Source organism: Diceros bicornis, chromosome 12 (assembly GCF_020826845.1).
Source record: "Diceros bicornis minor isolate mBicDic1 chromosome 12, mDicBic1.mat.cur, whole genome shotgun sequence".
NCBI lineage: Eukaryota > Metazoa > Chordata > Mammalia > Perissodactyla > Rhinocerotidae > Diceros > Diceros bicornis.
In genome coordinates, this window is record NC_080751.1 from 24,748,770 (window position 1) to 24,774,558 (window position 25,789).

Sequence of the window (25,789 nt, forward strand, 5' to 3'; positions counted from 1 at the left end):
TATGCCAAGATACCTCAACTAAGTCTTCATCTCTATGGGCTGCAGGATTGTCCATGGACATGAGATGAAGGTGATAATAAAAGCTAACACATACAACTATCTACTGGGGCTTTGGGGGGGGCGGGGAAAGGAGGAGGATTGGCAATAGATGTTAGCTCAGAGCTGGTCTTCCTCAGCAAAAAGAGGAGGATTAGCACAGATGTTAGCTCAGGGCTGATCTCCCTCACAAAAAAAAAAAAAAAACATAGAATCAACAAGATTTGCTGTCTGATTGTATGAGAGAAAGAAAGTAGCCAAGGCTAATTCTAAGGCTTTTGCCCTTGAGCAACTAGAAGAAAGGAATTGCTATTAGCAGACATGAGGCAAGACTGCAGGAGGAGCAGGTTTGGGAAGTAAGACTGGGAACTCGGTTTTACACACGTTAAATCTAATGTGTTGGGACCAGCCCAGTGATGTGGTTAAGTTCAGCACACTCCGCTTTGGCAGCAGCCTGGGGTTCATGGGTTCGGATCCTGGGTACAGACCTACACACTACTCATCAAGCCATGCTGTGGCAGTGACCCACATACAAAATAGAGGAAGATTGGCACAGATGTTAGCTCAGGACCAATTTCCAATCTTCCTCACCAAAAAATAAATAAATAAACAATCTAATGTGTCTAATAGATATTCAAGTGTAGATGTTCAAACAGGCAGCTGGATATATGGACTTGGAGTTATAAATTTGGGAATCATCAGTATACAGGTGATACTTAAAGCTTAAGAGTGGATGTGATCCCAAGGGAGTGAGTACAGATAGAGAATATAAAGGCTCAAGAACTGAACCTTGGAGCACATTAACAGGTACAGGAAACGAGGAGGAATCAGCAAAGAAGGGCCAGTACAGTAGAAGGAAAACCAGAGGCGTGTGGTATCCTGAAAATCTAGTGAAGAAAATGTTTCAAGGAGAAAGGAACAATCACCTGTGCCAAATCTTGGCGATGGGTCAAATAGGGTAAGGCCTGAAAAATGACCACTAGACTTAAAGCAGAAGCCATTAATGAATTAACAAGAGCAGTTTCCGCGGAGTGATGAGTGCAAATGCCTAATTGGACTGGAATGGGTTCAAGAAAACACAGGAGGAAAGAAACTGAAGACAGCAAGTAGGCTCAACTCCTCTGAGGTGTTCTGCTGAAAGAGAAAGAGAGAAATACGTTGGTGCTAGTGGGAGAAATAGTGTCAGAAGATAATTTTTTAATAAGAGAAAAATATTTTTATGCTGATGGGAAATATCCAGTTAAGAGGGAAAATTTAACGACGCAAAAGAGAAAGAATTGCTAGAGTAACGTCCTTAGGAGTACAAACAGATTAGCCTTTGCTGGAAGTACAGACCATTCTTCCATAATACCAGAAAAGAAGTTAGAGTATATGAGTGTAGACGTGTGTCAGGGAGCAGATTTAACAGATGAGGAAACTGAGGCACAGACCTGCCCAAGATCACACAGCAAGTAAGTAGCAGAAGTTGGATCTGAACCTAGGAAATGGAACTGAGAAGGGATCAAGATCATGAAAACTTGGGTCTATGCAAATTTTACCATATATTGTAGTTAAAATACCAGCAGAAGACATAGGTTTAGCAGTGTCCACCCACTCCAACCAATAAATTTTCAATAATTCTCCTTCTATTCTCTCTCCATTGCCTCCCAATCACAAAACTTCAGATAAGGAAAGGGAAGTAGAGACGCACTACAAGAGACTTAGCACACCATAGCCAAAGGTAAAGCACTGAGTTTTGCTGATGAAAACACATTTCCAGAGATTCTACTCCTCTGCCTATTTTCATGCCTGTTAACAGTCCTAGAAAAAAACTCCACAAAGTAAACCATCTCCATTTTGAAAAGTAAATTTCTGCCCACCTTAGATAAGCCTTAATCAAAACTCCACTTTACATACATAATTCTGAAGATTTATGACAACTCTAGTTCTCAGGTACTGTGATCAGGCTATATTTCTCAGATCTCTTCAAACGTCCCATTATTGTATTTTCATAGCCTCCCCATACAATAGAAACAAAAGAAAGAGAATAATAACTGAAATTTTTTTATTAGCCACAGCAAAAAAGATAAAGTATTTGTAAAATTCTTAATGAAAAAATAACCACCAAAGAATTTTAGACCTGAAGATATCCTTAGGACATCTAATCCAGGTTCCGATAAGGAAATTGAAGCAATCAAAGAGTAAATGGCTTGCCTGAACCCATACTAGTACATAATCAGTAGGAGAAGCAACTCCATGATTTCCAAGTTCAGAGTTCTTCACCCAAATGACATCATAGCCAGCTCTATCCCTGATTCACACAGTAGTCAAGAAAAGAGTCTTCCATCCCTAAGGTCTTAACATTTATGTGCAGGACACAGAGATCAAAAGTGGGAAAAGCAGAGAAATGTGGAAAACACCTAACAACTGGGCAGAGCTAGGAGGTGGTGAAATCAGATAATTTCCTCAGGTACCCTAATGCTGGTCAAAATGGTCTCTTTCAACCCTCAGTCTTGGGTCAGGGAATGGTAATTAGATGGTTGAACAAACAAAACTACAATCTGCTTAACAAACTAAAATCTTTTGTTTTCCTTTTAATAAAAAGAGATGGAAGGGTGCTAGTTCCTAAGTTGCTAGTGTGCTGCCATTTTCTTACCATTTCTATCCAGCATCTCTCTCCCCAACGAAAAAGGTCCAACTATGTTAGAGCTCTGGCTTTCTGATATTCCTTTTAAGGACTGTACAACCTGGCTAAGTTAGGATACTGTAACAAAATCAGTCTAGCTGAGCAGCTGGCAAGGCCAGCTTTATAATGTTAGCTAATTATTATATACTAGGCAGAAAACAGGACCAGTAAATTTTACTGGAGAGGAAACGAGAGATGCCCATAGTGGCAAACATAGAAAAAAAAAAGTGTTCTTATTTTCAAAGAGCTTACTACAACTTCTACCTTAAACAGAATTCAAGAATCTGAAGCTAGAAAAAGAATGAAGAGTCTAATACAGGTAACTAAAAATAGCTATGGTAATAAACATCTAATGGTACAAATCCACAGAGTTTAGATTCTTAAGAACTTGATTTAGAAAAAGCACATCATATTGGCAAACACCAGCACTACAAGAACCCTGATCCAGTTTTCATTCAGAGTAATAGAAAGGATTTCCCTAGAAAATTATTAGGCACAGAAACACATGTACAGCTATTTAGCTCCTGAGTATAGTTAGGAAAGGCAGGTTATTTAATCATTTGCCAGCATTCTAGTATAGATAACGGTAGAAAGGATTAGGCCACATTATTCCTTTCTACTCATAGAATTTTTCTCACTTTTTAATCACATCACAGATCCTTTGGCATCTGCCAAAGGCAGACCTAGGAAAAAGGTAACATTTCTCAATTTTGGGTATTGACTCTATAAAATGCCTTATTTCTAATAAGTTCATATCATACCTTACTTAAAAGACCTGTAACTAGTAGGGAACTGAACATAGAATAAGCATTCACTTGTTATTTCTGATCCCTACAAAATCAAAATATTTCACTGGAAATTTATAATTGTCAGATAGTTGTTAAATTGATAATTTTCAATTTATAAAACTGTATATACCTATATGTTTAAGATGTCACATATAAAGATACCTTAGAGTTGCCAACATCACTGCCATAAGACAAAGCTCTGCGACTGTATCCTCCGCCTCCTGACATCAGAACACATTGTAAAAGGCTGAGGTACAATTACAGAGCAACGAAGTAAAGGTGGTAATGCCATCAAAAAGCAGGTGAGGGGGCCGGCCCCGTGGCTTAGCAGTTAAGTGCGCGCGCTCCGCTGCTGGCAGCGTGGACGCAGGGACGCTTACCGACGCACCGCTTCTCCGGCCATGCTGAGGCCGAGTCCCACATACAGCAACTAGAAGGATGTGCAGCTATGACATACAACTATCTACTGGGGCTTTGGGGGGAAAAATAAATAAATAAAGTTTAAAAAAAAAAAAAAAGCTGGTGAGGACTTTAAAGCTCTCGTTTCCCTTTGGAATTCTCCCATCTCTCTGTGAGCTTACATTTCTAGTTCAAAAACCAGATTTAAGGCAACAGACTACTCAGCCATAATTTTTCTGGTCTATCATAATTGCCCTGCTTCCTACTGTCACATATTGTACTGAAAAATAATTTATTTAAGCATAGACAAATCAACTACAGCCTGACAAAATCTTTGTTATAAATGCCATGACTTGAGAGGAAGATGTGGGGAAGCTGCATACTGTGATAATTACCCACAGTAATTATTTTCTCGGTAAAAAATGATTCAGCAATGAGGTCTTTACATATTTAGCTATAAAAATATACATGTACCCAAAGAAAGTGAGCAATAAACTGTGAACTAAACTTTAAATTAAAAAGGCAACATGCCTTATTATTTTACCATCTAATCTGACAGTTATCTGGGTGTCAGTTATAAATTTCAATCCACCAATATAAAAAAAGGTAGATCTACTCAGAATCAGGAAAGATAAATAGTAAACCATACAGATGATAAAAAAAAAAAAATTACTCTTTCCAAAAACACAGTTAAACTAGAGTATTTTCTGGTCAATGGTAGCAGAGAACCGTTTGCCCCTAAGTGATTTCAATGGGACTTAGCAGCAAATAATGTATATTTTAAAAGGAAGACACATCAGAAAACAGAAGAGTGTTTCAGAAGAAAAAAATGGTTCTAGCCTTTGGATTTAATATAACTGATAGCTAATCTAAAAAACAATAGCTGGGGACAAGATTTTTTTTAAGAATTCCAAAATGTCATAGATCTCAAGCTTTTTAAGATTTAAAAAAAAAAGTTATTTGCTTAACTTTTACAATAATATTATAATTATTTCTTTCATAGTTTCTGGAACTTATTTTTATGTCCTTATTTAGCTGTTCTGCACAATTTACAAAATGTCATTTCACATATACATGAACATACTATGTATATCCTGTAATAAGTTTAAAACATTGTGGATTCTCATAAACTTTTCAAAAGAAGTATATCTATAATGTTTTAAGAGAAAATACAAGGATTCTAAAATATCCAGAAGGGATCTGAAATACTAAAAGCATCACAACTGGAAAACTAGTCTAACAAGAAATAATTCCTTCTAGAATATATTGCATTCTGAAAAATATCAATCTGTAGCCTCATATGTTTGCATTTCACCATGTGGATTCAATCAATCTGATACAATATGAAAGAGAATCTGGACCTAAAAGAAAAATTATTTGACTTTCAGAAATGCAATTAAATAAAAAAGCATATTTAACTTCAAATATGGATATTCCGAATTGACCTATAATCTAAAGTATTTCATTGTGTTTCTTTTTTTTTTAAGAAAATAATTAGTATCTATTAAAAGAGAATCACTTTCTGTTGATAGCCAAAAACATTTAGCGTCTATTTCTAATGTTTACAGTTATAATCATATTCATCTATCATACTTAGTGGATGACATACAGTTCCTTTCCACAAAAGCTTAAGACTCACTCGGCAAAACTGACAGAAGACTCTAAGTCTATTTTCAGAACACCTTCTCATATATATATAAAAGATACGAAAATACTACAGGTCCAAAACATAAAGCCCCAAAACTATAAATGTATGCTTTGCAGAAAATGCCATTCATGATGTGAAGCAACTGGACCTTTCCTATATTGCTGATGGGAGTACACTTAAAAGTTAAAAATGGGGGCCAGCCCCATGGCCTAATGGTTAAGTTCAGCGTGCTCCACTTTGGCAGCCTGGGTTCAGTTCTCGGGCATGGACCTACACCATTCATCAGTGGCCATGCTGTGGCAGCCAGCGGCATACAAAAAAGAGGAAGACTGGCACAGATGTTAGCTCAGGGCCAATCTCCCTCAAGCAAAAACAGGAAGATTGGCAACAGATGTTAGCTCAGGGTGAATCTTCCTCAGGAAAAAAAAAAAAAAAATTCTATTCTACTCCTCACAAACAAAGCCATAAGTATAAAAAATTAAAACCTTTGAAAAATCCAACTCCTCCTCTTCTGCATTCCAGCAATGGACTCAGATAACTCATCACTCCTTAAGTGTGCCCTAAACCTCATGCTCTTGGAATCTGAATAAAGTAATCCTAGGCACAATTTTGTAAGTGGTACCTATTTAATCATTAATTCATGATACTTGAGTACAAAGAACTTAAATAATTATTATGTTACTCAAGGCTACCAATCCAAGATCAAAACACAAGTATCTGGCTCCCACATTAAGAACTGCAGTATCAAAATGACAGTGCCTGATAATCATTTTAGCAAATTAAATAATCAGAAATAACCCAAATATCAAGTAATATTTTAAAATATTCTATACTGGGACCAGAGAAACTTAATAATTTGACTAAAATTTAAATTCAACATTTAGGAAAGAAATTTAGAAAACAGACAAACCTTAGAAGACTTCCTTCGGCTTCTTCTTGTCCAAACTACCACCAGTTTATCTGGTTGCCTGCCAAACAGGAAAAAGATTAAGTATAATTTAAGTTATCTTAAATTAAATTAATAAAGTCTAGTTCTAGTGCCTTTAAAAGGATAAAAATGTCATCAGCTTTAGACTACATAGAGCAGTTACTTTTACAATAAAGCTCTGTAAATTATTCAAATACAGTAGATGTTGAATAGAGATGTGATCTAATATAAACAACTAATATTTCATCCACATGTTTTTTCCTAAAAATACTTTAGCAAGTTAATTCATTGGGACAAACCAAGTAAAATAAAATACTTAGAACTGGTGACTATTTTAAAAAGAAAAGCACACATACATCTTCTCCAAAAATTAATATTACACTTCTAACACAATATGCACTTTATCTTGGAGAAAATAAGCATAAAAATCACACTTTCAAAATAATTTTAAACCTATGGGTTTTTTACTACTTTTACATCTCTCTATATTATGAACAATGCCTATGGTTTTCAAACATTTTTATAATCGATCATCTCAACTATCTGCATAAAAACAATACAGTACTGAAAAATAGGCAAGGTAAATACTATTATTCCTATTTTATAAGCTTAAAAAACTGGCAATGTTAACCAAAAGTGAAATACAGGTCTTCTAACTCTCAGATTTCTCTTCTTCATCTTCTGCTTATATGAAGTTTTAAAAAAAACTTTCATTTTCAGCTAATACAACTAAGTTCTCTTTAATCCTTAGGGAAAACATCAAGACTATGATTATCAGTTATTTTACTTAAATTTTTTTTAAACAGTTTTTATTTATTTATTTATTTTTTTGTGCGGAAGATCAGCCCTGAGCCAACATTCATGCTAATCCTCCTCTTTTTGCTGAGGAAGACGGGCTCCGAGCCAACATCTATTGCCAATCCTCCTCCTTTTTTTTTTTTTCCCCAAAGCCCCAGTAGATAGTTGTATGTCATGGTTGCACATCCTTCTAGTTGTTCTATGTGGGATGCGGCCCCAGCATGGCCAGAGAAGCGGTGTGTCGGTGCGCGCCCTGGATCCGAACCCGGGTCACCAGCAGCGGAGCGCACACACCCAACAGCTAAGCCACAGGGCCGGCCCTTAAATTTTATTTTAAAAAAATCTTAGATAAAAGCTTTTAAACTAAGTAATGAATGATACACTCATCTCAGTGACCTTCACCACTTTCTATGTCTCCTTCATTTTACTCTGGAATCCTTCACTATCAGCAGATGACCTGTCCTCCTATTTCATTTAATTAAATACATATATATATGAAGCTAATGATCTTCAAGCACTAAGGGAAAATAGCTGCCACCCTCAAATTTTAGACTGACGAAACTACCATTTAAGAAATGGTTTTAGACATACAAAGACTAAGCATGTACAAGGTATTTTTTGTTAGTGCCACTGTTAGCGCCATGGAGACGATTCCAACTCCTAACGACATTGTGTACAGCACAGCGGAACCCTACTGGTCTTTTTGCACCATCCTGTCACCTTCCGGAGCTCTATCAGACAATGCTCCGCTGCTATTCATTGGGTTTTCATGGCCAATTTTTTTGGAAGTAGGTGGCCAGGTCCTTCTTCCTAGTCTGTCTTAGTCTGGAAGCTCCGCTGAAACCTGTCCACCATGGGTGACCCTGCTGGTGTTTGAAATACCAGCGGCATAGCTTTCAGCACCACAGCAACACACAGCCGCCACAGCATGACAACCAATAGATAGGTGGTGTGGTTCCCCGACCAGGAAACGAACCAGGGCCTCAGCAGTGAGTTTGCCAATTCTTAACTACTAAACCACCTTACAATGTATAGATCCCAGCTAAATAAGGGAAGGAGCAGGATGCGAGAAGCAATATAAACATGGTAAAATGTTAATGCTTGTTGACTTTAGGTGGGAGAACCTGAAGAAAAGCTAGACAAAAAACAAGAGGAAGGTTCCGGTAATGAAACTATTTGACTAAGGAGCCATCTAAACAAACGCACGATGTTTCTGATGGTGACAGTAACCAGCATGGTATAAATAGAAAAATGGTGGCTCTCCATTCAAGATTAAGCCTAGTTATTGTCGAGTGTCAGGCTTTAAAGACAATTGTAAACTAAAACCAGTAGGTTGTTTTGGTGAATCTTTCCAGCATGAGATGTTGGAAGCTGTAGCCAGATAAAGTAAATTACAGGTGAAATAGAAGAAAGTTTCTATGAAACATCAGAGTGTTAATCTAAGAATCCATACCAATGGAGAAACAAACAAAACCTTGTTCAACACACAGAGAAGTAGAATAGGACAAACGACAGTGAGGATGGGGAGCAGTATGACGATATGATAGATGGAGATGGGAAGAAGGTATGATCAAAGATGGCAGCTTAAGAGTAGAGGGACTGAGTAGCCAACAAGGGTAAGCTACCTTGTTTGAAAGCATTAGTGGCTTGCTGGAACATTTTACCTAGATTACCACAATAATCTTTTCATTAGTTCTCATCTCCACATCCCCAGCCCAATCTCAACTCTTAATTATATTTCTACAGTACCTCTTTAGAAATGCTACAAAAACTTACACCTTTTCCTTGTTTATTATCTTATACTGGGCTTTTATACTGAAGGTACTACAAACTGGCACTTGCAGGTTGAATTTGACAGATTTGATAAATAGTATTCCATTTTATTTTAGATTGAAATAACATTTCTTACTTAAATGTCTTTAAACAAGGTCCATGCTGCCCAGATTACTAGAGCCTCCAACACCACCAACTGCTTCACACCTGACTAGCTTCACTCTTGAAGATGATCTGTCTAGAACCAGTATGCATTTGACCCTGTGACACCCTGGCATGCATAACAACATTCATATTCCTGAACATGGTTTATAAGGCACTTCACCACCTGACTAACCTGCAAATATCTCGTAGGCATCTTGCTTTCCAACCAATCCCTGAGCATTTATTCAATTTCTTCACATTTTTGAATGTTATAACCTTTTTTTAACTTTCTCTTTTCTCCCCTATTCTCCCTGATAAACTCTTAATTCATCACTTCCTCTCTGAAACCTTGACCATTTCTCATTTCATTCCCACCCCACCCCATATCCCAAATCTCAGAGTTAACTGCTCCTTCTACTGTATTTCCAATAATACTCTAGACACAGCTCTATTTTAATATTCTATATGCCCCATATTATATTATTTGTTATTATTTCTAACTCCCCCACTAGACTGTGCTCCTTTATCAACCATATCTCATTTGTCTTTGCATTTGTAGCAACTAATAAGAATCTGGTACAAGGTTGAGGCTCAGTGAACATTTGCTACTGAAATGAACATTAAGTTCTATCCAAGAATTCCCAGTTGGTTAATTATAATTGATGAGGTCCAACTAAAGCCAAAAGCTATATAATACATCCTCTCTGCAGCTTATTGGAGCTTTGCAAGGATCCTCACCTTGGCTGCACATTGGAACCTCCTAGGAAGCTTTAAAAAATAGTGATGCCTAGGTTCCACCTCTGGAGAATCTGATTTAATTGGTCTGGTGTGCAGATTTTTAAAAATTCCACAGGTGATTCTAATAGGCAACCAAAGTTGAGAACCTCTGTATTTAAGAGGGAGAGTGATAAGCAATCCCCACAACTCCGATCTGCAACACTAGTGAGGCATTAGCTGTGATGGCAGCGAGGGTGTCTCCCCTCCAAAACATCGTCCTAGTGCACCTGCACTGCTAACTGAGCTTCTCAGCACCTCCCTCCCCTCAACCCATTCTGATCTCAGTGCTTCAGAATAGGGAAGCCTCAGGGCTAGCCAGGTGGTGCAAGGGGTTAAGTGTGCGCACTCTGCTTCGGCGGCCCAGGATTCACAGGTTCGGATCCCAGGCGCGCACTGACGCACCGCTTGTCAAGCCATGCTGCGGCAACATCCCATATAAAGTAGAGGAAGATGGGCACAGATGTTAGCTCAGGACCAATCTTCCTCAGCAAAAAAAGAGGACGATTGGCATCAGATGTTAGCTCAGGGCAAAAAAAAAGAATAGGGAAGCCTTTTACCATAAAAAATCAGGAAGAGTGGTCTCCTAATCTATTGTGCCTGAAGTTCCAAGAATGAAATAGAACACAAACGACTTATTTAAGAACGGCTCCAGAGACAGATAAACTTTTCTGTGATTCTAAGTCACGTCTGATTTTTTAAATGTCTTCACTAGAAATCAGTCCATCTTTACGTTATCCAGAGCAAAATGAAGCAGAGAGTTCTAAAATAAAGAACTGTGCTGTGAGTTATTGTTCTCAATAGAAGAGTACTAATAATCACACAATTAGCTGACCACAATTAATATTTTAAGCATCCGTGCTGTACTACAAAAGAATCATTAAATATTTACTTATTTGCTCCCAAAAGGCTAGGGACAAAGCAACTGTGAGAGTTTTATTCAACTACCAAAGAATCTATCATTATACAACTTTCTATCAAAATAGTCAAGACAACCTAATCAGCCCAGATTCCAGAGAGAATTCAACAATCACATATTTAACATTTCTATCCCATCACCTAAGTGACCAGGCAGCCCTACACATAACACATACACAGGTATATAAATACATATACATATATATAGATATTTAAATATATAAACATTTTATATACACACATAAAATATATACACAGACACTTTCTATAAAATCTATCTAGGGGTTCCATTGGAAAATGTGAAGCCTTTTGTTATGCTTATTCAGGGAAGAAAACTTTACACTTAAAAATAAAAATTTAATTGGGCCAGCCCCAGTGGCCTAGTGGTTAAGTTCAGCACGTTCCACCTTGGCAGCCCAAGTTTGGTTCCCAGGCACAGACCTACACCACTGGTCTGTCAGTGACCATGCTGTGGTGGTGGCTCACATACAAAAAGAGGAAGATTGGCAGCAGATGTTAGCTCAGGACGAAGCTTCCTCAGCAAAAAGAAATAATAATAAAATAAAAAGGATAACATAATAATAAATAATAACAAAATAAAATAAAATAAAAAGAAGATTTAACGTCTTCTATCCTACCCTTAAGAGTCCTTATTGAGGGGTCTGCCCAGTGGCGCAAGTGGTTAAGTGCGCACGCTCCACTTCAGTGGCCCGGGGTTCGGAGGTTCGGACCCCGGGCGCATACTGATGCACCGCTTGGTAAGCCATGCTGTGGTGGCGTCCCATATAAAGTAGAGGAAGATGGGCATGGATGCTAGCTCAGGCCCACTCTTCCTCAAGAAAAAAAGGGGAGGATTGGCATCGAATGTTAGCTCAGGGCTGGTCCTCCTCACACACACACACAAAAAAACAGGAAGAAATTGAATCTGAAGGTGGCAAGACTTGTCTCAAACTGTGGTCCTGATGCTGAATTCTAGAGAGTAGGAAGGGAGGGAAAAGGAGTGGAAAAAGGAAAGGATGAGAGAGCTACAATGAACTACATTATAAAGCAGGAAACTGTATCTTTCTCTGGTCTGCAGCTCAATTTTGTGCCCTCCTCTTTGCCATAAGTGAGCTACTGTGTATCAAGGTAAGTTTAAAGAAAAACATTTCTGGCTTAAATTTAGACTCAGTCCTTTCCACTCTCATGTGTGTCTCATGTGTGAGCTGAGGAAAAAATCCAAAACTGTCACATGAAAACCAGTCTTACCACCTTCCAGAATCATAATAAGCATTCAACAAATATTTTATTGAACGTTCATGATGTTCCTGGCACTATGCTGAGCAACAAAGATACAAAGATGAAAGCAGACAAGCCTTGAAGTTTACAATCTAGTGGGAAGACAAACAATTTAACCAACTACCCTAGTCCAGACACAACCTTGGGGAGCACAAAGAAAACAAAAAGATCTTATACAGAGAAGGATCTATTCATAAATATCTTGGGAAATATGCACACTGACAAAAAGAACCTGCCTAACCGCTGAGATTACTTAATTTAGAATTTGTAAAAAAACTATAATTTACAACAGTTTAAATATAAAGTCCGACAAAAGATGAGTGACTAATTATGGTACATCTGTCTACTAAACAATTACAGAGCCATTAAAAATATTTTCTAAGAACATTTACAAGCATGGGACGATGCTTGGGATTTTACATTAAGTTTATTCAATATAGATTTTAATTTTTGGGGGCCGGCCCAGTGGCGCAAGTGGTTAAGTGCACGTGCTCCACTGCAGCCGCCTAGGGTTCGCCGGTTCGGATCCCGGGCGCGCACCGACGCACTGCTTGGCAAGCCATGCTGTGGTGGCGTCCCATATAAAGTGGAGGAAGATGGGCACGGATGTTAGCCCAGGGTCAGTTTTCCTCAGCAAAAATAGAGGAGGATTGGCAGATGTTAGCACAGGGCTGATCTTCCTCACAAAAAAAAATAAATAAATAAAAAGAAAAAAATAGGTTTTAATTTTTTTTCCTGTACTATATAATAAAAGAAGACACCAGGAGGAAATATCTGAAAATGCTAACTATGCTTACTATCAGGAAGTAAAATTATATATCATTTTAAGAATATACTTTTCTGCAATTAATTTTTATCACTTTATGTCAGGGAGTTATTTAAATGTGGGGAGAAGTTACTTAAAATAAAACAACACTTTTAAGTTTTGAATTAAGTATGAACAGAGTTAAATAATTTTTAAAATGTCACTGAATTTAAAGAGCTCTCAGACAGCTGAAGTAATTTGTTTCTAAGTAGAAGCGGAGGAGGTGTATCCTTTGTCTTAACATAAATGTTCCCCAAGGTCTGAACTGGCTCTAGGCAAAATTTTGAAATAGGTGCCACTTGCTTCTGGCATCCTCCTCTCCTTTATGTGCAGCCCTTCCAATTCCTGGCCCATTCTTCCTTGGGCATGTAAAGTCTACACAGCTTTACACTACAGGCCTGAGCGATAACAAACAACTGACAAATGCTTTTTGGATCACTCATTCTCCTCTACGTCAATTAAAATTTTCCTTTGTCCTGGGTATCTTTGCAGAGGGTATTAAAAGGAAAGAAATCTGGGGAAACAATTTGTATTAATTTAAGAGATATAAATTTGTAAAAGAAGATCCTTCAAAGACAACATAGTACAGAGGAGAGAATACTAGACTGGAGGTTAGGAAATTTGTTTTCCTAATTCTGGCAGGGAACAACCTTAAGAATGTCTCTCCATTTCTCTGAGCCTATTCTCTAATTTATCAAATAAAGAGACTGCACTAAGACCTCAGCTAGTTCCAAAACACTATGGTTCAGTGACTGTAGGATTAAATGACTCTAACTGGTTAAATATTTGGTGGCTTAAAATGAAATGAGAAATTCAGGAAGAGGGTAAAGAATTGCCGCACAGAGTCACTTGCTCCTGTCTTCTGACAACCTAGAGGTAGCTAATATTGTCACCTTTGAACAATATTATGAAAGCGGAAGTAATATTTTTTAGGAGAGCAGTAAACTGACCACCAAAGATTCATGCTCCCTGTCCAAAGCATAGTGTTATTCCTGGGAGGTATTGCAAGAAGCCCTTCATCCCCACCCTACCCTGGCACCACCACCACCACCACCATGTTGACACTGAGAGGAGCCACATGATACTTCTTACCACTGGAATGTGAGAAGTGACTGGTGTCACTTCTGGAGTAAAATGGATAATAAATGAGCATGCCTTCTCCACACCAGTTGAATGGAGAGGATTCTAGAACACAGAGGAGGGCAGAGTCATAAGATAAAAAGTGTATAGGCCCCCGAATGACCACATGGAAGGCCCCTCAACCTGGAACACTCTCTCTAGACTGAGAAGTGAGCAAGACATAAATTTTTATTAGGTTAAGCCACTTTGATTTCTGGGTGTGTCTGCTACAGTAACCTCTCAACGTTCTAGAAAATTCAGTAAATAAAACACACACACATATATAACAATAAAACAGTTGCTGTCTTGGAGAAGCTTACACCGAAAAGTGCTAAGACGAAATTCAACCTTTTTATGTCCTATTGGTTTTCACTTATATGAAATCAATGTTTCCAAAGATAAAAGACGGCTATATCTCAAAACTTAGTAATTAATATTTAAGCCTCTGAGCTTTTCCTAAATTAAAAATAAGAAACCATAAGTCTTTTTAATTTTATTTATTTATTTTTTCCCCCAAAGCCCCAGTAGATAGTTGTATGTCATAGCTGCACATCCTTCTAGTTGCTGTATGTGGGACGTGGCCTCAGCATGGCCGGAGAAGCGGTGCATTGCTGCGCACCCGGGATCCGAACCCGGGCCGCCAGCAGTGGAGCGCACGCACTTAACCGCTGAGCCACGGGGCCAGCCCTCCATAAGTCTTTAGAACACAAAAAGTACAACATATTCCTCTCACTGCAGAATAAGGATATGCCTATAATAAGAAAAAAAAAAGCTCAAAATATTAACCCTGAAGTTAATGTGAACAAGCACTTCACTAAATAACAAGGTCACTCCTTTTAGGGGAAAGGGCTCTTAGCCATAAGTGAACATTTCATGGTGGGATGCTGTGAATATTGAAATAAAAGGGGGAAAATTATCTTATCACAGAAATACTCTACTATTTCTCAAGTAATTATTTTTATCCTTCAGTAGGTACATCTGCCTCCTATTGTACTGTCACTGCTGTAGCTCCAGTTAATTATACTCCTTTATGCTTACTTCACAAGAGTTATTTAGCAAGCTATCATAATTAATTCAATAGAAAAAAATTACACAAGACCAGTATACATACATAGGATACATTTCTTTTGTATAAAAACGAAAAGACAGTTCTAATAATGAGATAAATTTTTGTCACTTAAAAATACTTTATGCTTATTTTTAAATTATATTTTGCATCTTCCTATCATCTCTAAAGTATTTTCACACAGCAATTGCTTTTGGTTAAAAATATTTAACTGGTGAGGCCAGCCCTGTGGCTTAGCGGTGAAGTGCACGGGCTCCGCTACTGGTGGCCCAGGTTCAGATCCCGGGCGCACACCGACGCACCGCTTGTCCCGCCATGCTGAGGCGGTGTCCCACATACAGCAACTAGAAGGATGTGCAACTATCACATGCAACTATCTACTGGGGGTTTGGGGAGAAAAAGGGGAAAAAAAAAAAAAGGAGGAGGATTGGCAATAGCTGTTAGCTTAGGGTCGGTCTTCCTCAGCAAAAAGAGGATTGGCATGGATGTTAGCTCAGGGCTGATCTTCCTCACGATAAAAAAACAAATGTAACTGGTGGGGGCCAGCCTGGTGGCGTAGCGGTTAAGTGCGCACGCTCTGCTGCTGGCGGCCTGGGTTCGGATCCCAGGCGCCCACTGATGCACCGCTTGTCAGGTCATGCTGTGGCGGCATCCCACATAAAGTAGAGGAAGATCAGCACGGATGTTAGCTCAGGGCCAGTCTTCCTCAGAAAACAAAAAGCCGGGGGGAGGATTGGCATGGATGTTAGCTCAGGGCTGATTTTCCTCACACACATACACAAAAAAATGCATATGGACTTTCGCTGACGGGTATTTCTAATGCTTATATCTAAGCATTTAGGGATAGCATCATTCAAACTGAGGAAGTAGCTTGGCATTCTTGAGCTGAGTGTACTTTTTGATAGGCCATCAAAAAAATACATACTGTACTATTTACTGTAGTAATCAGTACTATAAAGGGTTTATAATTTTTTAATATAAAGATATTTCTGAAACAAATAGCATTATAATCAATCACTGCTGTATCACGTGTGCAATATTGGTCTTCCCAAGTAATACTTCCTAGCTTCTTTATTGTTTTATAGAATCACCCATAATACTTCCTTTAATTTAGCATATTATTTACTTCTTTTTTTCAAGTCCCATTGGAATAAGCTTCATGTATCACAGAAATATTAGAATTCCCAAGTTATATACCTGGCTCCTTGGAATTGAGGTTAGCAGAAAAAAAAGAATATATCACTCAGACCATTCCCCAGCCTTCCTAAACAAAATATTCACCATTTCCTCTCAACACTCTTCTGTAATTGCTACAATTGTGTCTTTGAATCATTATTTTCGTCTGTCTTGTTTCTATCTGACTTGAAGGTTCTCAAGAGATTTCCTGGTATTCACAAAGCATTTATTGGGAGGGAAGCAGGGAAACAGAATATGATGGATAAAAGAATCATATGAAGACAGACAGATCTGGGTTTGAATCCTGGTTCCCTTCTTCTGGTTGTATCATCTAAGCCTCAAAAGGCTCCTCATCTGTGAAATTAAAACCTCATAAGACCAATACAAAGATCAGTTAAGATAATGCAAGTAAAGTGCTTAGCTTAGTGCCTGTTTTTCAACAAATTCTCAAATAATGTTAGCAACCATCCTATGTATATTTTTGGGGCCCAGGGCAGGTTACCCCAAAATATTCCACAATAGCATATTAATTATTTTGAATTAAAGCTACTTGAGAAGGAAAAAGTGCATTCTGACCCTCCCGTGTCTGCTCCCCCTGAAAGCAGGAAATAAATGTCCCACGAGAACGGTGCTCTTCTTGCATCTTTTTTTTTTTTTTGGTTGAGGAAGATTCACCCTGAGCTAACATCTGTGCCAACCTTCCCCTTTTTGCTTGAGAAATATTTGCCCTGAGCTAACATCCATGCCAATCTTCCTCTATCTTATATGTGGGTCGCTGCTACAGCATGGCCACCAATGAGTGGTGTAGGTCTGTGCCCAGGAACCAAACCCAGGCCGCCAAAGCGGAGAGCACTAAACTTAACCACTGGCAAGGGGGCCAGCCCCTCCCTGCATCCTTATCACTAGAGCTAGGGAATTCAGGACCAAGAAGCCTGCATAAACAAACCTTGCTAATTTACGACCTCAAGCCTAAACTCGGCTTAAATTCCTTACTAATTACATACCTCAAATCTAAGTTTCTTTGTCCTGTCATTCTTTACAAGTTTATTGTTTCTTTGTGTAAAAGATACATATACTGTTTGCTTTGTTCGCTCTCTGAGCATCATTTCTCTATGATCTCCAATACATACATATTAAACTGGGTTTTTCTTCTGTTAATCTGGTCTCGTGTGATTTTTATTATTAGTTCAGCCATAAGAACACCAGGAGGGTAAAAGGGGATTTTCCCCTGACCTGACAATATGCACAGATCTTCCAAATAGCTCTGTACAGCCACCTTCTTAAATGTGAACAGACAATGAAGGATCATTTGAGGAAAGTTTCTAATATAAATGGCAAGTGGCTAAGAAGGAGAAAAAAAGGTACTTGAAGGAAACCAAAGACATTATCACTAATATCCTTAGAAATATAAAAGATATTGTGAAAAGCACAAAAGAGATATTTAAAGAATAAAAAAGCATTCTGGAAATTATGTCATTATTTTTCATTTAGGAAAGCAAAAATTGAAAAGTTGCAAGATAAAAAGTTGAGGAAATCTTCCATATCTAGAATAAAGTAAGAGATGTTAAAAGGGAAAGAAAAGACAAGAAATTTAGACCAATCCAGAAGTTAAATATCTGACTAATCCCCCAGGATGACAGCAAAAAATGATCCCAAGATGTCACCTATGCCACAGGCCTAGAAAGAAACCATTCCAAACTGGAGCAGGACACTGGAGGGCTCCAGGGGAAAAAGGAACTGATGAATCACCAATGTTTAACTGTTTTGAAATGGATTTTGAGAGGCTGATGGAAAAGTTTAGGAATAATAATGACAGATACACAGCGGAGAAAAGGCACAAAAAAAAATTACTTTATTTTTGGTGAGGAAGGTTAGTCCTCAGCTAACATCTGTTGCCAATCCTCCTCTTTTTGCTGAGGAAGATTGACCATGAGCTAACAACTGTGCTGATCTTCCTCTAGTTTATAGGTGGAACGCCTGCCACAGCATGGCTTGATAAGCAGCGCGTAGGTCCGTGCCTGGGATCCAAACCCGCGAACCCCGGGCCATTGAAGCGGAGCACACTAACTTAACCACTACACCACTGGGCCAGCCCCCAAAAGTAATTTTTAATGCAAGAAAAATCAAAAGAAAGGAAATGTGATGGTAATACCATAGGGGGCTTAGCTGCAAACAATACTAAGTCATAATGAATTCTGATCTAGTTCTGGTAGAGCTGATTGGGGAATGGGAAGGATGGGGAAAGGGAAGGGTAAGTGTGCTTCAGAGAAGAAGTAGTAAGACAGCTAAATCCTCACCTACCATATGAAAAAGCTAGTAGATAAAGTCTGAAATCAAAAATGTAAAAAAAAAACAAAAAAAATCAGTTGAAAGTATGTTGTTGAACAATGAAATACCACTTCACATCCACCAGGAAGGCTATAATTGAAAAGAGATAATAACAAGTGTTAGTGAAGATAAGATGAAATTGGAACCCTCACACAATGCTGGTGGGATTCTAAAAAGGTACAGCTGCAGTGGAAAACAGTTTGGCAGTTCCTCAAAAAGTTAAACATAGAATTACCATGTGATCCAGTAATTTCACTCCCAGGTATATACTCAAAAACTTGTACCTGAATGTTCATAGCAGCATTATCCATAATAGCCAAAAGATGAAAACAACTCAAATGTCCATCAACTGATCAACAGATAAACAAAACGTGGTATATCCAAACAATGGAATATTATTCAGCCGTAAAAAGAAACGACATACTGATACAAGTTACAACATGGATGAACCCTGAAAACATTATAAGGGAAAGAAGCTAGACACAAAAGGCCACTTATGGTATTATTTTATTTATATAAAATGTCCATAATAGACAAATCCATAGAGACAAAAGCAGATACATGGTTGCCAGAGGCTGGCAGGGGGGAACAAAGATGGGGAATGACTACTAACAGGAACAGGATTTCTTTTTTTGGGTGACGAAAATATTCTGAATTAGACAGTGATGAGAGTTGTACAACTTTGTGAAAACAATAAAAACCACTGAATTGTACACTTTCAAAATGGCAAATTTTATGGTATGTGAATTATAACTCAATAAAAAAACAATAAAAAATATGTTACTGAAGAATATAGAGTACAACACTGGAAGAACTGAAAGAGTTGAAAGTGGTTTTCTGTAGGGAAGAAGAATAAAGGTGGGGAAGGATGGGGCAAGGAATTGCAACCTTCTCTGTTACAAGCTTTGTAGTATACTTTGAATATGTAAACCATTTAAATGTACCACCATGTAAAACCTAAATTTAAAGATTTAAATGGTGACTTGAATTACAAAGAAGAAATTTGGGCCCAGAAATAAACCCACGCATATATGGTCAATTAATTTATGACAAAGAAGCCAAGAATATACATGGGGAAAGGACAGTCTCTTCAATAAATGGTTTTGGGAAAACTGAACAGCCACATGCAAAAGAATGAAATTGAACCCCTATCTTATACTATACACAAAAATCAACTCAAAATGGATTAAAGACTTGAACATAAGGCCTAAAACCATAAAACTCCTAGAAGAAAACATAGGGAGTAAGCTCCTTGATGTCCATCTTGGCGATGATTTTTTTTTGGATATGACACCAAAAGATCAAGCAACAAAAGCAAAAATCAACAAGTGGGACTACATCAGAAGCTAAAAGACTTCTGCACAGCAAAGGAAACTATCAACAAAATGAAAAGGCAATGTACAGAATGGAAGAAAATATTTGCAAATTATATATCGGATAAAGGGTTAATATCCAAACTATACAAAGAACTCATACAACTCAATAGCAAAAAAACCAAACAATTCAACTAAAAAACAAATAGAGGAAATGAACAGATATTTCCCAAAGAAGAAATACAGATGGCCAACAGGCACATGAAAAGATGCTCAACATCACTAATCATCAGAGAAATGCAAATTGAAACCAAAGAGAGATATCATCTCATACCTGTTAGAATGGTTATTATCAAAAAGACAAGAGGTAAGCGTTAGTGAGGATGTGGAGAAAAGGGAACCTTTGTGCACTGTTGATGGGAATGTAAATTGGTTCAGCCACCATGGAAAACAGCATGGAGGTTCATCAAAAAATGAAACAGGGGCTGGCCCAGTGGCGTACTGGTTAAGTTCACACGTTCCACTTCAGTGGCCCGGGGTTCACAGGTTCGGATGCCAGGCATAGACCTACGCACCACTTATCAAGCCATGCTGTGGCAGGCGTCCCACATATAAAGTATAGGAAGATGGGCAAGGATGTTAGCCCAGGGCCAATCTTCCTCAGGAAAAAGAGGAGGATTGGCAACAGATGTTAGCTCAGGGCTAATCTTCCTCACACACACACACAAAAAATGAAAAATAGAACTACCATATGATCCAGCAATCCTACTTCTGGGTATATACCCAAAGGAAATAAAAACAAGATATCGAAATGATATCTGCACTTCCATGTTTATTGCAGCATTATTCACAATGGCCAAGATATGGAAAGAGCCTAAGTGTCTGTCAACAGATGAATAAATAAAGATGACATGGTAATGGAATATTATTCAGCCATAAAAAAGGGAGGAAATCCTGCTATTTGCAACAACATGGATGGACCCTGAGGGCATTATGCTAAGTGAAACATGCCAGAGACAGAAAGACAAATACTGTATGATCTCACTAATATGTGGAATCTAAAAAAACTGAACTCATAGATACAGAGAACAGATTGGTAGCTGTCAGAAGAGGGGGTGGGAGGTGGGGGAAATGGGTGAAGGTGGTGAAGAGGTACAACCAAACTTTCAATTATAAGATAAATAAGTTCTGGGGATTTAACGTACAGCATAGTGAATATCCTTAACAATATTGCATTTTTTTGGGGGATTTTCAAGATCGGTTCTTGATTCATGATCTGTGCCAAAGCATTCAAATACCTTGTGTTACTCATGTGGGTGGTAAAAGAAAAAAAGCCATCCCTACTTCAACATGTTACTTCTAAAGAGTCCATTTGCGTCAGCGCTGCAAAGATATAACTAATTTTTATAATCCCAATATCCTGATGCCGAAACAACGCACACGAAGCAAAACATTCTCTTATTTTGAAAAGAGAAGAATGAACATAATCTCTGCTTTATGCAATTGCCCAAAGCTATTTTAGATAAATAATAAAATAATTTTAATTAACAAATTATTCTAGTAAACCATTTTTATCAGACACAATTTTCTTATTGAAGTATAACTGACATAAAACATTATATTAGTTTCAAGTACTCAATTATATTAATGTATACAAGTATTACATTATATTAATGTAATATTATTCAGCTGCAAAAAGAAGATTAGACCTTAAAGGTTCTCATCACAAGAAAAAAAATTGTAACTGTGAGGTGATAGATGTCAACTAGACTTATTTTGGTGATCATTTCACAATATATACATACATCAAATCATTATGTTGCACACCTTTAACTAACACAATGTCATATATCAATAAAAAAATTTTTTAAAGAAGAAATTTGTACAAATATTTGAAGAATTAAAATTTTAAAAGGTGCTTAGCAGTCAAGGAAAAAAATTTCCATGAATAAAAAGGAATATGAAAAATCTGGAGTAAAGGTAAAAAATTTACATCTGTTAGATTAGAAAAGAACGTGAGATGAAACAGGAAAACATTTTTTAAAAGTCATGATTTCTATTTTTGACTCTTAATTGCATTCATATGTATTTAAGGAACTGATCAGTCATAAAAGAGTCATTAGCAAATATTTTCGAGAGTTTAAATAAGACTAGTGAGAACGCAGGCAAGAAAGGGTTGAAAAATGCTAACTGGTTATAAGCTACAAGAAAATAGTCATTACTTTGAAGATCATTTAAGACCAAAAATATTATTACCCAGCTTGACCTTCCTTATTCTCCATGAGAGGCTCCAAATTAACTTCATCATTCCCAAGGTTACAACCCATATTCAAAAGATTCACCATCTCTGAGGAAATTTTAAAAAAGAAGAGCAGCAAATACTTGCATAGTGTATAATATATGTAAGACACTGTCTTAAATGTCTTACAAATACTCATTTAAAGTTCACAAAAACCCCACAAGTAGGTAATGAGTTGCTGGACTGCCCAACACTAGGAAGTATCATTCACATCCTATATGACTCGTCTCACACTCTGCATGGATAATATTACTATCCCTATTTTACAAACGAGGAAACAAGCAGAGAGAGGTTAAGAAGCTTTGCCAAGGTGACTCAGATAGTACGTGGAGAGTGAGATCTGAAATGAGGCAGCCTGGCACCCGAGTCTATGCTTCTAACCCACTATTCTATACTGAAGAACGTACTGCAGCCTCCACAGGGAATCTCAGAGATTTTCCAAACAGCATTAATATTTTTGAGAGGTTACACTTAGAAGGACAATACTTATTTATACGCGTAGATTTTAGCCTGTTTTAAAAAATTAGTTACATTAGTCACATACTTCACATTACACTTCTAACATCCAACCTATGACAACATTGTCCAGGCATCTAAGTTAGATTTATTTTTAAGACCAATACTTGACTTTTCACAAGGAATATATTGTGAATATTTTTATTTGGTTTGTGATTCTATCTTTGCCTCTCAGATTGTCAAAAATTTCTGTTCAAAATAGATATTTTCATTTCCTGTTGCTGTAAAATAAACGAATCTGCCTCACTATAAAGCTATGTTTTGGCTATCTTGATCATTTCTTCTCTCTATATAAGCTCAGCCCAATAAAATTATAGCAGTAATCACAAAAGAACCTTTTAAAAATCTTATAAAACATTTCAGAAGTTAGTATTTTAAATTATTTATCACTATCCCATGAGCCAAAAGTAGTGTGATCCAAATCCTCCGTATGGATCTCCCTCCAAGACACTGCCACACCATAACGAGTAAAATTTAAGTCTACTCTTTAGTGTGTGGCATGTGACCGAGAAGATGGTGGAGAAATTACTATATGTGCCTAAATATAAGGTGAGATGCTTTTCTTAAAAAGGAAAATAATCGCCTATTCATATCCCAGCAACTCCTAATTTTATTTTATTATTTTGAACAAAGTACTGTTTAGAGAGGACATATTAGCCTGAAATAAACCCAACCAATACTAGTTTTAAATGCTTAGATGGGTCTACTAACATAATAGGTTTAAATAGACTAAAGAATATTTAATCAATTTACTAATTATTCTTAGAAGTATGATTTCTGAGTTGCAGGAACAATGCGACTAAAAACAAACTTTTTATTAAAAAAAAATTATAAAAGCAATACAGTAAAAAGTTACCATGTAGAAATCCAGGTATATACATATATGGTAAATGAGAAAAATTAACGTTTTAATATTTCATTGTTTAATGTCATTTACTTGTAGTCTAGGATGTTTCCAATGACATTACCATAATCAGAATCAAGAAGTGCTATCTCTCAAAGAAAGAAATAGAAGTGAAATGATAAGCTCTAGAAAATTAGGCTAGATGACTCAAAAAGTAGCTTCAGTGAGGATGAAGATACTGATGTCAAAGATACAGGTAGAGTCTGAAAAAGCACATAGCTTTAAGAGAAGAAAACAATTAAATATAACATGTGCTCCTAAATTAAATCTTGACCAGAAAATTTTTTTTCTTTTGGTACAAAGGACACTATTGGGAAAACTGGTGAAATCTGAGCAAGGTCTGTAGACAAGATAATCATATTCTACCAATGTTAATTTCCTGATTTTGATGATTGTGTTGTGTTTACGTAAGAGATTGTCTGTGTTTTTAGGAAATACACATTGAAGGAAGGATTTAGGGATAAAGAGTCATCATATCTGCAATTTACTCTCAAATGAGTCATAAAAATGTATGTATATGCATACACACATATATTTACACACATATAGAGAATGATAAAGTAAGCAGGGAATCTAGAAGAAGAGTATATGGGAGTTCTTTGTACTACTTATGCAACTTTCATATACCTGAAATTATAAAAACAAAATAAAAAAAAATCAACAAATAAAAAATTAGTATCTTAAGGAGAGTGACTTCAGCATCATGGCAGAGTAAGCTTTCCTGTGAACTCTTCCCCCAATAAGATACAACAAAAGGAACAGTCACAGACCAACAACAGAATCCCAGACAGTGAAAAGCAAGATCGGAAAGATCCACACTGCCGCACATCTGAGAGTGGAACATGCTGGGCCCCCAGAGGAAGTGGGGAGAGGTAAGGCGAACTCCTCTCCCTTCCCATCAGATCAGCGATGGCTGTGACACAGCTCCCAGAGAGGGGGGAGGGGCAGCCCTCTGGAGGAAACCGTGGCTCTTCGGGCTCTCTCAGCCAGTGGGAAACTCCCACACAGAGGACTCAGAACTGCTACCAGGTACCATCAACATCTGAGCACCCCAGAGAGCCAATAACAGAGGGGAACGAGAAGCCCCCCATGCCAGGGACCCAGAGGGCAAAAGAGAGAGCCCCCCGCCCCTCCATAAATCAGACTCTGCAGCTCACCCGACCAGATCAGACCAAGCAATCCGAGCCACGGATCGCAGGGGGAAAACCACAGCAGAGCGCAGGGGGCTCAGATTACACAGCCCTTTACCTCCACACAGTGACGGCGGGTGGAAATTGCAACCAGAGATTTCCAGGATGAGGAAAAACAAAGTCAACACAGGAACCACAATGCAAAGATACATGAAATCACCAGACCAGAAGGAAAATGACAAGCACCCAGAAACCAACCCTGAAGACACACAAATCCATAACTTAAATGACAGAGATTTCAAAATAGCTATCATAAAAACACTCAACGAAACACAAGACAACACAAACAATTCAATGAGATTAGAAGTTTCTTCACAAAAAATATTGAAATCATAAAGAAAAACCAATCAGTGCTGATGGAGATGAAGAGCACAATGGAGGAGACAAAGGAGAATATGGAATCTTTAAAGAACAGAGCTGACAATATGGAGGAAAGAATTAGCATTTTAGAGGATAGGGATACAGATATGCTCCAGATGGAAGAAGAGAGAGAACTAAGACTAATAAGAAATGAAGAAAGTCTCCCAGAAATATCTGACTTTATTAGGAAATGTAACATAAGAATTATAGGTATTCCTGAGGGAGAAGAGAGGGAAAGAGGAACAGAGAGCCTATCCAAGGAAATAATAGCTGAGAATTTCCCAAATCTGGGGAAGGAGCAGGAAATACCAGTGAGTAAAGCCAACAGGTCACCTAAATTTGTCAACAGGCAAAGGCCCTCTCCACGACACCTAGTGGTAAGGCTAGCCAGAGTCAATGACAAAGAAACAATATTAAGGGCAGCTAGACAAAAACAAAAAATAACGTACAAAGGAACTCCCATCAGGCTCTCAGCGGATTTCTCAACAGAAACTTTACAGGCTAGGAGAGACTGGAATGATATATTCAAAATACTGAAAGACAAATACTTTCAGCCAAGAATAC

The 25,789-nt window shown here is 37.7% G+C and overlaps 1 protein-coding gene across 5 annotated transcripts in view; it reads right to left on the reverse strand.

Annotated features, from left to right (window-relative positions):
- Nucleotides 1-25,789, reverse strand: part of EHBP1 (EH domain binding protein 1) — a 350,507-nt gene that overhangs the window by 275,080 nt on the left and 49,638 nt on the right. For all 5 annotated transcript variants that reach the window (XM_058551124.1, XM_058551123.1, XM_058551127.1 and 2 more), the window contains exon 3: nucleotides 6,447-6,504. In XM_058551124.1, the coding sequence (XP_058407107.1) occupies nucleotides 6,447-6,504 (58 nt within the window). The remainder of the gene's footprint in view (nucleotides 1-6,446; nucleotides 6,505-25,789) is intronic.